The 16,767-nt window shown below is 43.7% G+C and overlaps 1 protein-coding gene across 1 annotated transcript; it reads right to left on the bottom strand.

Moving 5' to 3' along the window:
* Nucleotides 1–4,174: 4,174 nt before the first annotated feature.
* OSGIN1 (oxidative stress induced growth inhibitor 1) lies at nt 4,175–14,969 on the bottom strand. Its single transcript, XM_051629531.1, has 6 exons — nt 14,859–14,969; nt 10,757–10,859; nt 8,149–8,285; nt 7,634–7,825; nt 7,220–7,311; nt 4,175–6,541 (listed from the first exon to the last, which is right to left on the bottom strand). Exons 2-6 carry the CDS (start codon nt 10,839–10,841, stop codon nt 5,548–5,550), a joined length of 1,500 nt encoding a protein of 499 aa, XP_051485491.1. The 5' UTR covers nt 10,842–10,859; nt 14,859–14,969; the 3' UTR covers nt 4,175–5,547.
* Nucleotides 14,970–16,767: the final 1,798 nt, after the last annotated feature.

The raw sequence follows: 16,767 nt of genomic DNA, 5'->3' as shown, positions 1-16,767 counted from the left end.
CCTTTTTCAGCTGAAAGATCAATTGATCTGTTTATTAGTGTTGAAAGCTATCCATGCCTCTGAGACCTCTGCTGCCACGGAGTTACGGTAATACTGGATAACTCAGGCCCTTAATGCCAAGTTGCAAATGAGGTTTGCTCCACCAGGCCAGCTCTCAAAAGGAATGAATGTTTTAGGCCTGAAATTGTGTCCGTGGTCTCATAAAAAAGCACAGCTCTCCTAGTTTTCTATTTCTTTGCCATTAAAGGAATTATTTCATCCTGCCCTTTGCTTGTCCTCTGGTTAAATTTTGCCTCCCTGGCAAAAGGTTCAGTGGCCTGTAAATGCACGACTCCAATTTGGAGGCTTACCCAATAGAATATCCCAAAAATCCAGACTTGGTTGTCAGCAGTAACTTTACACGCTCACAACCCCTGCTGAACTGCCTCTTCATTCCTGGCATTGACTTTGCTGCTATTTCATGGAGTGAACCCACTCTGACCTGGCTCTGGTCTAACCCCATGGCCAACCCAGCTCTGTTTACTCCTGGAGATAGTTGGGCTGGAATCAAACACCCCAGAGATAGCTGGGCTGGAATCAAACACCCCGGCTTAACCCTTTGCAGTGGTGCCCCAGTTCCTAAAAATTCCTGTGGTTGTTTCACCAGCCACTTCACTTCCAGCGAGAGGGGATGTGGAAATCCACCTGTGGGGTGAATATCTTAAATAAATAGTGTTTGTACTTTTCCAGGAGGGTTTCCTGGCTGGTGGTGATGCCAGTGGTGGAACACAGCCACACTGTTGCTGCCTCTGTGCTTCCTGGCTCAGGGTTCCTCTCCTTTTCCCTCTTTTCCAGCTTGCTGAGGCATAGCTGTAAAATCAGGCAGAACTGTCAAAAGCACTTCTAAGAATATAATTCAATCAGCAAAACAAGGCTGGAAAACAAAATCCTTTCTCCTTTTTCCTTCACTGAAAGTTCATGTGAGCTGCTGTTCTGCCCGTCCTCAGCCAGGCACTTAGAAATCAATTTATGAGCAGGTCCTGCTGCTTCTGGGAGCCAGGCTGTGTGTGAATGAGCAAGGAGCACAGTAGTGCAGCCACAGGCAGAAATGCCAAGAGATGTTTTCCTTCCCCTGCTGGACCAGAATCTCTCTTGTCTATGAGCTGCACAGCAGAGGATCTAGGTTTTGTCCTGGTCCTCGGGGCTTGGTCCCCAGGGACAGCAAAGGAAACTGCCAGGTCAGAGGATCCATGCAGCTTTCCAGGCTCTGGCAAACAGCAGGATCCAGCCAACAATACCAACAAAATTTGCACTCCCTTTTCATACTCCCCACTTAGCCACGAGCTTGCTTGGACCCTTGAGGCTTGCTTCAGAGCCCTGGAGTCAGATATTTCTCCCTGGAGCCTCCAGGCTTTGTCCCAACTTGACACCCCCATTCACCTCCCAAGTGCTCCCCAGTTATGATCAGCTTAGCCCAACCTCAGGAGCTACCACTTAGCACTGATGTGCTGGCCATGGCCTGCCCACAAATACCTGTATTTCACAAGTGAAGTAGGTTAATTTAAGCAACCACAGTCTGCAATAGTCTGACAGCTCCTTAAAGGTCCTTATAAAGCTGAGATTTACACAATTATCCCACTTACAATAGATCATAATGCTCAGTGGACCTTTTAAATAGAGTGGTCTGGCTAAGATGTGGCTGGATCTAGCTCTGCACTCAAAGACCAAAAAAAAGGGAATGCTGGAGAACCAAAGGGGTTCCCAAAATGATTTTACTAAAATAATTTCAATCTAGATGATGTTTAAAAGATGGCTCCTTTTAAAAAGCAGATACTTCATTTAAGAAGTCAAAGCTCTCAGCGAACATGCTCTGACATCTCATAAGGCCTTCAAAATAGCAAAAAATAGAGGCAGAAAGTTGGTCTGTTAATTGCATAACAAAAGGGACCTGAGTTTAGACTTGTACAGTCAGTTCTGCCACACCTGCAAGCATGTTTATTTAAAACACAGTCTTAACTATGAGGACTAGCACAATAAAATACAACACTATTACTGTTTGTTGTTTGTTTTTTCTTGTTGGTAAACTTCAAATGCTTGTTTCTGTTCTGGGTGCATAACTTTCCACCGCTTCTCGTGAGAGCCAGAGGGTTTCAGGAGCTTGATCTGCAAAGACACAAACTGGGAACTGATTAGGGAAGAAACCAAAGGAGGCTGAGGAGCCCTGAAGGATGGAAAAAGGGTGCCTGACATGCAGGCCTCTTTGTGGAGCAGCAAACCAGAGGTCTGAATAAAATTAAAGCTGCTCTATCCAAATGGAGCAGAGCAAGGAGCTGCTTGGTGCTTCCCAGACTGACCTTCTCTGATCACCATGGCTGCAGAAGGTTCCCACCAGGCAGCATGGAGAAACCACCAAAGGGGCTGCAGGGGATGGAGGAACAAAGCTGAAAGCATTTAGTATCTCACCTGACAAAGCTACATCATTCCCACCAGAGGTGCATGATGTGCAGAAGGCCCAGGAAGAGACTAGTTTTTTTCCTGGTCCCATCACATGCTGTAGGTCAAGATTATAATCCCACACAACAAAGCTGGTATCTGTTCATTGCCATGGCTGATGTTTTGGAACAATACTTCATGTCTCCCTGGATACAGAGACTAGAATGATTTGGTTTGGATTAGCACCACATAACCTTGCCCTGTGGACTTTACCATTCTTGATGAGTAAGCCACCACCCTTTGCTGCTGAGGTCCTCGCTTTGCCAGCCCTCTGTGGCAGAATGCAGGATATTTTCCAAGCACCAGTGGTGGAAAAACCATTTCCCTTCCTGGTTCTACGTGGGACAGGCAATCAGCTCAGCCCTCCTGGGCAAGAAAGCTATTTAAAACATGCTCACCCGAGCTCACCCGACACAGGCACAGGCTGCTGCCCTAGTTAGGAGCTCCTCAGTGCAGGACAAATTACATCATGGTAAAGCAACACGGGATACAAGAATGATCAGCATGAATGAAGTGATTTTGACCTCAGCAGTGGGAGGAGCAGCCTCACATTTGACACCAGCTCTACACCCTTGTCCCCAGCATGCTCAGGTTCAGCTTGGGTTGTTGTTTTTTTTAAGACGCCCTTTGGCTTTTGTTCTCTGCTGCATTTTCATTTGATGCAGGAGTTTGAGACCTGGCCCCAAATGGTATTTTTAGAAAGGTGAACACTGATCATGGATTTCTTTATTATTATTTTTTTTGCTAGGAAAGGTCAGCTCAGGGGAGGAACAGCACAATCCTGCACTGCCCAGGGCCTGGTCTGGAAGAAAAAAAAAAATCAGGGCAAAAGGAATGAGCTCATTTCATCTCTCCTGGGGAGCACCAAAACCATGGAAGATAGCACAGGCCCATATTATCCACACTTAGGAATCCCCATATTGCCAGTATAACAGATTCAGAGGAACTACCACCTCACTTAGAGCAATGCTGCCAAAGAGGTCCCTGGAAGCATCACCCCTCTGGCCAGTGAGCAATTACACAGACCAGGAAACTCACCCACACCACACCCGTGCCCACAAAAACCTGAGGGCCTTCCAGTCACAGACCTCAGAGAAGAATGAGGATTGTGTCTTAGCACATTGAAACAGACTCTTCTCAGAACCATGCAGTAAAAAAACACCAGCAAGCTACAGGAGGGACACTTCAACTAGTGAAGAAAGCACCCCACAATTTTCCAAGGCTGTCCAAAGTGGGATGGGGCAATCAAACATTAATAATGTCATCTCCATCCTGGGAGATACTCAAAAGCTTGCCTCAACAAGGCTCTGAGCAACCAGGTCTAATTTAAAGCTTGACCCATTTTAGTGCTCCTAGAATTACTGGACTAGGCCATGATTTGGAATTTTTCCAGACAGAAGACACTAGTAGGGAAGAGAAAGGACATCCAAGATGCCCTAGGCAAGAACATACTTGGCAAACAGCTTGGCTTGGTATTGTGTTTCAGCCTCACAAGATAAGGACACTGCCAAAGCACTGTGCAAAGGTTCTTCACCCCTCTGGAGAGAAGATACACAGAAAATAATTTTATAGTGCTGTGCTCCTAGGGAAGGGAATGATACAGGTACATCAAATCACACCCTGGTGCTTGCCAGGAAGCTGATGAACAGTTCATTAGATCTTCTCTGGGTCACAAATTCAAAGTCAGAATTAAGAAACAGACTAAATCTGAAATCAGTTTATTGAAAAAAATGCATATAAGAACAGTCAGTAGCAAAATAATCAAATGTGATACTGCAGCACCATAGAGAAGCTCCTTCTACACCTCAAGTTGAAGCTGATGCATTTACCAACCACCACCATCTGCACACAGTCAGCCTTCCAGAGACACATGCCACATCCTGTCATGTCAGTAAGTTTCAGTGCAGCACAGGGAGCAGAGCCTGGTTTTACATCAAACAGGATTAGCTATGACACTGATTTTTCCTGCAAGAGGTATGAAAGGCCCTGCAGGTCTGTTGAGAATGCTGTTTGCAGCCTAAGGCATCACTTCCACCCACTCCAGCTCATTCAAAACACTCACAGAAAGCCTGTAGCAAAATATTTTGCCAATAAAAGTGTTTTAGAAAACCAGTATAAAAAGACTGCTATATATAGCATAAAACTATCAAAGAGGGACTATGCCATTTCCCCTTTACACAAATAGAATTTTAAGAACAATTACATTAGAAATTTACACAATACATAACATATTGCATCTTTCTGAAATAATTTTGTGCAGCAGAAGCCCCACAGAGGACACGGGCAGTTACAAAACAGACCAGTAGCTCTCCTTTAGTTCTGCTGTCAAAACAGCAGCTGCCAAGAACTTGGCCATCACAGTTTTAGGACTTAAAAAGTAGAAAGCTGCAAGATGGCAAGCCAAGTGTTTCGTAAAGCAGTACTATCCCTTCCCAAGGAGGAGAAAAAAAATCACAGGAATTTTTTGATTAAAATGTATTAGATATTACTTGCTGCTGGTGTCAGTGAGACAATGTAGTTTTGACTATTTCTATGTCAGTTTGTAACTGCAGAGTACCACCTCAGGTACTAGAGGGGTACCTGCAGCATCTTTCAGTGGTTTTTGGTCTAATAAGAAAATTCAGCTGAGCCACAGGAGCAAATAAAACCATGTCAGCTTGCTTTGTTTCACAAGCACTGTAAGGCACTAACAGCCACAGGGTTATCAGCCTGCTGTCTGCAAATAATGGATTGTTCCCCCATTCAGTTTTCAGCAGCCTGGAAGGTGGTGTGTAGAAGAGCAATCACTGTCTCTCCCCTCTCTTTTCCAGGCACAAGGTTCAAAGCCCTGGCAGCTTCCACGCACATCTATGCAGGAAAGGAGCTAAACTCCCAGGTACTGCTCTGTGTGAAACCCACCCTGTACTCAGGGACTTAACCTTCCCAAATAACTCAGCAAGACCTTAGTAACTCTTTGCATAACCTTGGAGAATACCAGGAGTGGGCTTTACATTTGAGGATGTAGAAATCTGATGACTTGCTTCTAAGAGAACAGCAGTAACCCCTTCAGACACAGGTAGCACAGGGACTTTTTTGTTAGGGGGGATTTTTGTTGGCTTTCTTTAACAGAGAGCTGGCAGCAGCCAGAGCCCCTCCCTGTACAAAACGCACAAAGTTATCTCCAGCTAGAGGTCCTAGAGCATAGAGCCCTTTCTCCTGAGTGCATTCATAGGTGAATGGGTCAACATCTATGGGATTCCTCTTTGGATTGACTGGTTGGCCACTGTCCATTGCCAAGTCCATGCCATTATTTGGCAGGAAGGAGAGGTTGGGGTTTGAGCCAGTTAGAACAAGAGCCATAGAAACTTTATAAACTTTCTGGTAGCCATCCTTGTCCTGAAAGATACATTTCTTGTCCTTGCCAAAGGACAGCACATGATGCTCAGGGAGGCTGATGTAACACTCATAAGGCCCAGCACAAGCAGCTGACTGTTCTTTCATCATCTGATGGACTTTGTGGTACTCGGGGTACATCATTTTGGGGAGCTGGTTAAAAATCAGACCTGGATCACTGACCCGTCTCCGAAAGACATGGATTACTGGAATATTGCAATGGTGAGCAAAGAGAATGGCATCAGCAGCTGTCAGACCAGCACCTACAATCAAGACTGGATCTGACATGATGCCAATGCTGTTGTTCTTCACTGCTTCCTCCAGGGCAGACAGCTTGTGATGGACATAGGAAAGGTTCTCTCCCTTGACTCCAAGCCAAGTAGGACTATCATATGTGCCTGTGGCTAAGACCACATTCTCTGCACAGATAGAGAAGTGCTCTTTATCACCTTTCAGAGTTTTGAAAAATCCATCCACCTGGAAGACCTCCATACTTTCCTCATTGAAGTTCCAGAGTGAGTCACTATTTTCCTGCAGATCTTTCTGTGCATAGTGGGAGATGCTCTCTGCACTCACTTTCCTCACAGAGGTCACAACAGTACCACATCTGAAATTCTTCTGCAGTCCTTTCTTCATCACATAGTGTTGGTAATATTGAGCAATGTCTTCTGCTGTGGCTCTATTGTTTCTGAGGCCTCTGTAATGTAGTACAAACAAAGGTCAAGCAGCAGTTAAGCAAGAGACTGGAATTTCTACCCTCTTGCACCAAATGTATCCTAGAGCCATCTATCCTGGCACTACCAAAGAAGACTTGGCTAGTTTCCCTGACTTCAGCAAAGTTATTCCTGGTATACAGGGCTAGCACTCAGGTCCACAAGCTGTTGGATAGAGGCAGTTTTCTTTAGCATTAATTCCATCCCTAGGAACAGGGTTGCTCATTTATTGCCTCATTTATGTGCCTCTCACATCTTGCTTCTGCTCCATTTTAAAGTCCTGGACATTTTAAGATTAACCATTAGACATCTGAAGTGCAGAAGCACCTCAAGGACTGCAGTGTAGCTGACCTGATTATACTTGTCACTAGGGACAGCAGCAGGAGACAAGTCAGATGACCATGCCTTTTCCAAGCTTTATTCAGAACTCAGTCATTGTGATCCGTCTCCCCAGTGGGTGTTGAGAAGGACACATTCCAAGCAGCACTGCAACCTTCCCTAAGCCCATTCTGTATTCAGTTACTTCTACTGGGGAGTAGGAGAGTGTCCTTTCTCTCACTAGGATCATCTGTAACAGATAGGTCACTACATTCAACAAGCTCACTCCAAGCTCCCAAATAACCTCTGGATGTTTGCAAATAATCACATCATATATATCTTACCTTCTCTTTTGCTTTAGCCAGTCCTTGAATGGGAGGTCTGGAAGTCCCATCCATTCACCTCTGCTCAGGCTAATCACAGAGCCCTCAATAGACTGGAACAAGAAACAGTAAAAGGACTTTCAGTCGTTTCATGTAAGAAGTGAAAAGCAATTTTATCATATTTACTATCACACAGATCTTCATAATGTCATGATTTCAAATCAGTGATTTCCTCTGATCCACTGTCATGGATTACACCATCCATGTTGTCCAAAAAGACTGCAAAAACATCTCTCATGCCTTTTGTCCTTTTTTATTTTATATATATATAGGAAAGCAAAAGATCAAAACCAGAGGAGCTTTTGCCTCTCCAGTCAACACCTTTGGCTGTCTCACAACATGCAGACCTAAGCAGTTAGGCTTCAGTTCACCTACATGCCAGGCACCTCCAGGAGCATTCTTGCCAAGGACCAGATGGGGGACAGCTCTGTCAGTCTCATGCCACCAAGAAAGGACAGATTCTGCTGTTCCACCAAAGTCTGTGTCTGGACGCTGAAGAGTATCAAACAGAAGAGCCACAGGGCTGTCGGATCGTCCCTCCAAGCCTTCAGACAGATAATCCAAATCCTAAGGAGAGACAAATCAGATGCTCTAAATTCATGTCCTGCCAGGCAGCAGACTGCTTTTTACTCCAGTACTTCCCACCAATGGTTTTGGTGTTCTGTGAAGCTTATTTACTGGCCCACAGACCCTGCTACTGCCCAAGGACTGCCTCTCAAGGATCTTAGCAGCAATGCTGGCACTCACACACAGGAGGTCTAAACAACTAAAAGTACTTTGCTAAGGCTCATTCTGTCTGCACACTTGGAAAATTCAAATGAGGTTTTCACTTGTAATACACCCCCTGGGATACTTCACTATGATGTTACACTGTTTCTCTTGATACAAACCTGGTCCAAAATGGAGACATCTGGTGACTCCTCTAGTTTCCTCTGAAGAATGGGATGAGGATGAAGAGAGTCTCTTTTGAAGTAAGGGATATAGCCTGACAGCAAATATGAGAGACAGATTCCTGAAGGTCCATTCCCTAAAAATATACAAGGGAGAAGTTATGCTCCTGCAGAAAGGGCAGCCCTTTGGCAAGGGTTTCATATCCAGACCAATTTAAAGGATAAGATACTTCTGCACATACAGGGGACCTTATATTCCAGGATCACCACTGACGTATTAGATGGAGTTGGGGAAGTAGTTTTACCCCCTTATGCCCCCTTCTCCTCCTCAGTTGCATCTATTTGCATTGCAAGGCCTTCAGAACTTGCTGAAAAGCCACTGACTTAACAAGCCAAAAGTTAACTTCACCTGAAGCTTGAAGTCCAACATAAAGACTAAGTTATTGCTCATTAACTTCTTTGCCAGTTTAGAAACCAGCCACACACCAACCAGGGGCCTCAACTCTCCTGAATGCACATTTCACACCAGTGCAGGGTAGTTCATTGTACACAGAATACAGAGCAAGTCCAGGAAAACAGTAACTACTGAAGAGAAGAGGAAACAGCTCTGCTTAGTAAATTGCATCTAATAAGGGATGTTCAGCAACAGCAGTTTTAACTAACAGGTCTTGAGGACACTTTCAAATGGGAACTGGCCTTACCATGGCACCACAGGCTGTGTATTAAGGAAAAAAGTCTCTGCCATGCCAAGATACCCTCCCAGAATACAGCACCTTGAAGAGACTGCTGGGTGACTGTACTCCTGCTGACCACCCAAAGCCAGTGGAAAAACTACGTGTGACTTCAAAGCCCAGCAAGAGCAGCCCACAGAAAGTTTCCACATGGCTGTTCTCCAGTATGTTTAATATTTTACAGTGCCTGCATCATTAGGTGCCAGCCTCCCTGGATGCTCAGGCTTTGGTGCTCACCAGTATGTGACCAACCACCATAACAAAGTGCAGGGATGATGCAGGGAGGGGAGCAGCAGTGACACAGTAGGTTGTGTTGACATGGTGCCCATGCTGTGTGAGTGACTGCAGCAAAGGCTGCTGCTCCCTGGGGATTTGGGACAGAGGGAGACTCTGGCTGTAAAGATAACAGCAAGCTGAGCTCTGTGAAGGGCAGGACATGCCACAGCTGGGATCAAAGTCTGCTGTGCTGGGCAAGGATCAGCAGCAGGACAGTGTTTGGAATATTCCACTTGCAAGCAAGTTATCTAAAACTAACAGCAACAGAAGTGAAAAGCAAACTAAACTGCAGCTATAGAAAAGTGCAACACCTTTCACCTTATTCCTTTGCTTTATGAAATACAAGGAGCTACCTACACCAAACTTAATCATTTGAGTACATAACACTCAGCAACACACAGAGGACTTACTCTGAACCATGCTGAAGTTTGATATGCATGGTCACAAGCACAGCTGCCTCTGGGGCTCAGACTACTCTAGAAAGTAACTGCTTTCCTCAGGCTGCCAGCAGAGGAGTCCACAGCCTTCTCAGCAGGGCCCAGGGAAATAGCCAAAACCTGTGAGGAGCATCCAGCTGCAGTGAAACAGCTGAGCTGCTTCAGTTCCACAGCCCCCTTGGAGTGCACATCTTCACTCTGGTGCTTCTCAGGCTTTAGGGATACATGCACACTGGGTCCCTGTGTAAATGCACTGGGGGTGCACCAAGATATCCTCCCACCTAAAGGCTCATACAACCAGGCAGTACCAAGCCACTCTCAGATTAGAACCTGCTGGCAGTGGTGTCCTTGTCATACTTGCTGTTAGCAAGGATGAAGTGTAATTTATGGGGTGCACTAACTTTGGACTAGGTCTCTTGGGGGCTATAAATTAGATGACAGATCAGGAAGGAACCCAGCTCTGCAAGGCATTGAAACACGTGCCAAGATGAGCAGGGTCCAACACCAGCATTTGAGCACAGCTCATGGTCAGAGGGGAAGGCACTGACACTACCACTTGGGCATTGCTCCAAGAATCACCCCACCCCCTCTTGCAAGGGAGACAAGACAGTTCCTAGATAACCTATTTCCTAAACTGGTAGAAAACACAGTTTCTTGCCATTCTATTAAATCTGTATAAAACCAGTGTGGCTGACTTGTCTTAAAAGAAATATGAAAAATTGAGAAATTTTAACACCTTACAAAGCACTTTCTAAACACACACAATGGGGGGGGGGAAAAGAAGGCACAAACCCACCTCCAATTCAAGCACCACAGAAAATTACAGCAAGTTGATTCACTACCTGGAGAGAAAAGGTTTCAAATCCTTCTAAATATGCAACAGAAAAAACAGGTCCAACTGAACTGATGCCCAAAAGGTCAGCAGTTTCTTTATTAGAGAAGAGGCATATGGTTCAGTTTGTTGAATACCCATTTCCCTACTTTCAAAAACTCTTAGTGGTCTCTTAGTGCTAGAGAAAGCTTGGCTGTCAGGGAAAGCAGACAGTAACAGTGAGCAGGCATTCCTGGTTTGAATGAGAAGACATGGAACAAGAGCTGAAGACAGCATGTCCAAAGCAGTAACAGCACTAGAGAAGACAGCAGCCCTGGCAGGAAACAACTTACCTATGATCACAACAGGCAGTGGCTTGAACCCACTCTTACTTTGGGGTCTATTTGATAATGCATACATCTTCCTGTCTGGAAGCATTTAGGTCCTGATGTCTACCTGTTTTGAAAAAAAAACCAACAAGTTTTTAATTATTTATTTGACAAAACATAGGACTTTCTACAGCCTACAAACCCAGGTTGATCTAAAATATCACATTGCAGACTATCAAATTACACTTTCACACTCAGGACAGACTTGCTTATCTTTTTCTCCTCCTGCTCCCAAAGCCAATGGATGATTCCCTGATTACACCATAAAAAAAAAGGAGAGGTCTCTTATCTCTCTCTTCCACACACAAATTCCAGGCTCTCCAGAACAGCTGCCAACTTCAGTAACCCTCTGACTACAGTAACAGATGTGTTGCAGCTTGTTAAGGAAAACTTGACTTCTGTCCATACTGTGGATAAAAATAATTGCCATAATTATAATGAAACTATCCATGAAGGCTTAGTACTTTTTAAAGCAACTTGTGCAGTTATGGGTATGCAGAGCAAGCCTCACTCAAGACATCTGCCCAAAGACTGAAAATCTCTTGGCTGCATTTTCAAATATCTGCCATTCCATCACTAAAGGGCTTTTTGAGAAACATTAGTTTAGTTCTTGACCCTTCTTCCTTCATTTTCTAGAAAATGGGGAGTTCTAGTAAATAAAAACAAGTCTTTAAACAAAATATACAACAAATTTATCATTTTGGAGACTAAGGTGTCATTAGAGTGGAAGCTACAGAGCTCATCTAATGGTGCAGACACTCAACAAACAGTGAAACAGTTTGCCATTCCTGCAGGAAACCTACCACGGCCAGTAATGATTTTTTTTTGGTTTTCCAGGGAATTCAACTATACTATCAATAACCTAGAGGGGTTTAAAAGTTATTTTTGCAACAGTAAAAGTGAAATTTTCAAAATTCAACATAAGCTTTCAAGTTATTCTGCAGGGAACAGTCTTTTCTAAAAAATGGACACATTTTGGAAAGCTAGGTATAAATTCACTGAATGACATGACTCTGTTCAGTGGGGCATGCTCTCCACACCCTTTTCAGAGGCAGGAAGATCTTTGGCAGACACAGCACACTCCCATAAGGTCTGGCACATCACTGCCTTTGACACAGGTATTGCAGCAAATGCCATCCTACAAGTGTCATGCTCCACTTTGGGCCTGACATTTACCTCACCAGCAACTACAGTAACACTGTAAGACTCTGGTGACTGAATGAGCAGCCAGAAAAATCACAGGTGAGTTTAGGATTTGAAGAATCCTGGGCTTCAGAAGGAGTCTTGGAAGTGCATTTGCCTGCAAGGATGTAACAACTCTCATACACCAATATACAGCCAAGCAGAGGGAGGTAAGGCTTACAAGACGAATTCAAAACTAGCAACTTTGTCCCAATTTTTGGATCACAGTTTAGTAGCACTTAGTGGTTGCTCGTTACCATTTCACTAAGCATGACTCATTTTGTCTGAGAGGGCAAGAACCACTTAAAACATAGCCATGGTTTCTAATTTAAATAATTTCAAGCATCTACTTCTGAAGAGAGTTGGATTTCAAGGAAACCCAGGCTCCCAGTTTGAGACTCAAAGGTAGATGCTTACACTACAGAAGATGAACAATTCTGTGCATTGTGTCCATACAGAGGCATTCATCAACCCCTTGAGGTATACTTAGCCCAGCCTACCTGCCCAAATATTTCCCCAGCTTTTTTGGGTAGGTTCTGCCACATGATCCAAAGCCTGCACCACCTTCAGCAGGTTGTTGTGTAAATTTACCCCCAAACAACTCCCTACCACAAAGCTTCATAGCTGCAACTGGTAGAATTCAGCACTAGCACCTGGGATGGCCAAAGGAAGAGGACACTAGTGTGATCAGCAAGGTATTCTCCTCAAACCAGCTAAACCACAGTACCTACCTGAAGGTTAGCAGAGCTTTCCTGTCCATGGGAACAAATAAATCCCCTCTCCACTGTAGCTGTACTACACAAGTTCTTACTTTTCTTAACACATAGTGAACACCTTATTTCTCTGAAACTACTGGAAGTCTGGAAGAGGGAAGCAAGATCTCTGGAAGTGATCTTAGCTTTCTGCAGTAGCATGCACAGATTGTATGCACTCTGTAGACAGCGGTAACCCAGCAACACCCATGGGATTTTTGCTGGAACCAAGGGCTGCTGAACCAGCCCAGCACAGCACACAGCAACTCTCCAGGAGAGCAGCAGAGCCAGCATCTAAATAACAAGCCTGTAAGCCCATTTGTAAGACTTGGGCACACAGTCATCCTGTTGTGTGCCAGCATTTTTCTGGGGGAGCCTGAAGGGGACAAAAAAGGCAGGAGAAGGTAGGAGTCAGCCTGGCAGCCCTGCTTGCTTTAGAGGTTGCTTTGGCTCCCAGCCATTGCACTGTGCCACCCCACCCCAATAGAGAGCAAAGCCAGCAGCCTTGGGCTCAGTGATAGTCCTCACTTTACAATCCTCCTCCATTCCTTCTGACAGGAAAAAAAAAATGAGCCTTTGTTGGAATTAAACCAACCCCTAACGGCTAGAGGGACACAATTGTCACACTGAAGAAATACTAGATCCATGCACATTTCCTGAAGTTTTGACACTGGACAATTCTATCACCACAATATAAGCCACCAGAGATGCTTCTGCTTATCCCAGCATGTCTATACAAGTGGGAGAACTCCCTTCCACATCCTATAGCTGCTCTCTCTATACTTCATAGTCGATTTTTTTTTAATTAGAAAGTGACCCAGATGCTGAACCTGTTTATAGGTTTCCCATCCTGTAGGCTAAATGTTTGACTTCAGAGGACAAAACTGACCTCAGAGCATCTCAGACACTTCAGTTTCAGGCCAGATGTTCACTTTTCCTGCTATTAGAAGATGGATTCTTTTAAATTTTATTTTTGCAATCTTAGAATCAAGAGACCACATATACCTCAATGACCTGTACAGTCACACAGGGTGGCAGATGAAAGCCTGTTCTTGCAGAGGCTATTGGAAAGCATACAGGATGCTGAAGTTCTTTCCAGATCTACACAGAGCTAGTTAGCTGCAAGAGAAAGTCTGAGCTGGGAAGAAACCCAAGACTGCTCTTCTCACCCTCCTTTTATGTAGAGTAGGCTGCTGGGCACTCACACTTAAGTCACCTGGGTGACACTGATCCCTCTCCTGGCTTCTGCTTTAGGCTTCCTACTTTAAATGGCTGTCTCTTTCCTTCACTTCATTTGGGAGCATGCTGCAAGCTCCACAATTTATCTCATCACTGTCTTTAAAGCATTTTAGTATCTATATGATGTTACATAATTGTTCTGGCTTGGAAAAGCACCCAGCTCATTCTGGGCCAAACTCCACACACCTTTCTGACACAGCCTGAAGCTCAGAGGCTCTAGAACTCACAAAGTCAGTCAGTGTGGCCCCTAGTAGTTCCAGGCTGCACAACTGAAACAGGCTTTAAGTGAGGAAAAGAAAAAGCAAAGATGCATTTAGCAAGACTATGACACTAAGTGATCTTTAGCAGAAATAAAAAGCCAAGTTATATCAGCCATATGCAACTGACTCACCCTGTAACATGGAGAGTTTTGCTCAAAGAAGGACCACAAAGTGTGGCCTGTGCAGCACATTGGGAGAGTTCAATAGAACAGTGCAGGCAGTACACATAAATAATGGAGGAGACTGAAAGAGCTACCATGACACTCAAGTTTAAAGTAGAACAATGCTAACACAAGTGGAACAGTTTTCTTCAGCTTTTCCTCAGCAACCCATTCATTTCACCAGAAGTTTGAGTTTAAGTGCTTATAAAGAACAGAAATCTCAATAGCTTTAACATTTTATACTTGCCTACATATTTCAGAAGGTTTTTTCCCCACTCCACATGGATTATATCTCTTACGCTCCAGTTATATATCTCTTACACAGCAGTTACCTCAAACACAATTAAAGTACATGAAAAAAATTCACCTAGGTGTATATAAATGACACATTTCTACAGACACCCCTGTGCTATTCAGAAAGCAATGTTGCAGTACACCAGAGCTTTCTATATTTATTTATAAGCCCTCTTACCTTTAGCAGCAGGTCTGATGAGAAGGGAGATCCTTATGAAAATGCCTGTGCTGTCAGGAAAGCCAAACTACAAGCCTTGAATCCTGCCTCTGCTCTCAGACAGCTGTTTAAATATAGTAGGCTACCAGCAGTCAGAGAGGAGAGGAGGGGCTGAAATGAATGGAGGTGGAGCAAGGAAAATACTTATAAGCATGAGTCAGCAGGAATATTCCCCTTCCCAGCTTGTGAATGAATGATGCAGTGCTCTTCCTTAGTAATGCTCAGCTGACCACATGACTTCAGAAAAGGCAAGCTTATAAGACCCATGCATGGCAGAAGTCCTGAATTGAACTGATTTCCTCATTTTTAACACTCAGGGCAAATTAAAACCTGAGACTTCACAAAATGCAATACAGAACTGGGTCTTGCCTCTGTATTTAAAAAAACCCTGCTAGTTATAATTACAGGTGGGAATAAAAGAGATAACACTATCCTTCCTTTAAAACTAGTGATCTCTTTGGGCAAGAAAAGGAGAAGAAAATGTGGTTTTTCTTACTCTTTTGGACAGTTTGTGGTTTACTTTCACCCTGTTGTATCACAGATACAGTGGATCTGAAAAATACAGACTTCAGGTTTTTCTTCAGTGAGATAAAGTCATATAAACCTGTTGCACACTAGCAGTAAAATGAGTCAGACTGCCTCCTGTAAAACTTACAACACACCAGGATTTTCATCCAAGGTATCTTACTCAACCCAGGGGAATAATCAATCAGGCTTGCTAAATTTAAAGTGCCATTAACAAATTAAACTGTGCCAAAATGTTCAGTTCAAGTAGTAAATGTTGCGTATTTTTTCTGTGAGGCCATCTATTTTGAAACTACACTCTCCAGGGAATTAGGAGGACTACTGATACTCTGTTAAGAGGCATACTTTCAGCCTAGTGATACAACAGATAAAAAAGAACATCATGAGAAGGAATTCTACAACTTCAACCCACATCAAAGTAGGATACTTCATAACCTACTTTAATTCCACCAGAATAATGTTTTAATACACATAAGGCCATTGTTTCACTTAAAATTTAACAGTGATCCCTTTTAAAATCTGACTCTGTAAATACTTAGACTGAGGAGTGGTTCGGTTTTTTTTCGAAGTCTCTTTCAAGTTGTCTGGGCCTTTATCCAAGGTATCATTTGCACAGAGCTCTTAAATAACTCATGCTAATTTTTTGACAGGAGCACAGACTTTTATATGCATTATTCAGGTATTTATTGGCAGGTAACAATGTATCTGTATCAGTCAAGGAAAAATTATGCTTCCAAAAAACTAAGGCATTTGGTTAGATGATTTAAGATTGTATTAAGTTTTCAAAAAACTATCTTCAATGTATTGCAGTGTTGCATGTCAAACATTTTAGCCCAAAGGTGTTCAAGTCCAGAGTGGCTCACAGCATAGACACAAGAGAAAACTACATGATGGTTTGGCAGACTTTACAAGCAGTGAGGTCAGGAATGCTTCCTATGCATGCAAACCTGCAGAACTGAAGTGGTCCTCTGTGTAGAAGAGAGGACTCTACATTTCTCACTAGAATTGGGAAAACTAGAATCTGTTACCCCTGCAAACAAAACCAGGATGTATGAAAAGCACAAGCTCTATCATTTTTCACACAGTAAAACTCTTCACAGGAAAATGTTCATGTACAACAATAACCTGCCCCTTTTTTGCTTGTACAATTAGACCATTGAACACAGCCACTTAGGGTTTACATATATCCAACAAACATCAGATGGAATTTATATAAATATTCCTGTTTCTCCTGTGTACCTTGTCTAGAAGGAAATAACTCTGCCCAGCACTTTGTCTGCACAAATTTTCAGAGGAGGAAGTAACTGCAATCTGCACTTGGCCTGGCAGCCAGCCTTTGACCTAC

The sequence above is a fragment of the Apus apus genome, chromosome 11 (genome assembly GCF_020740795.1).
Source record: "Apus apus isolate bApuApu2 chromosome 11, bApuApu2.pri.cur, whole genome shotgun sequence".
In the NCBI taxonomy this organism is placed as follows: domain Eukaryota; kingdom Metazoa; phylum Chordata; class Aves; order Apodiformes; family Apodidae; genus Apus; species Apus apus.
This window is presented reverse-complemented; position numbering and strand designations above follow the sequence as displayed.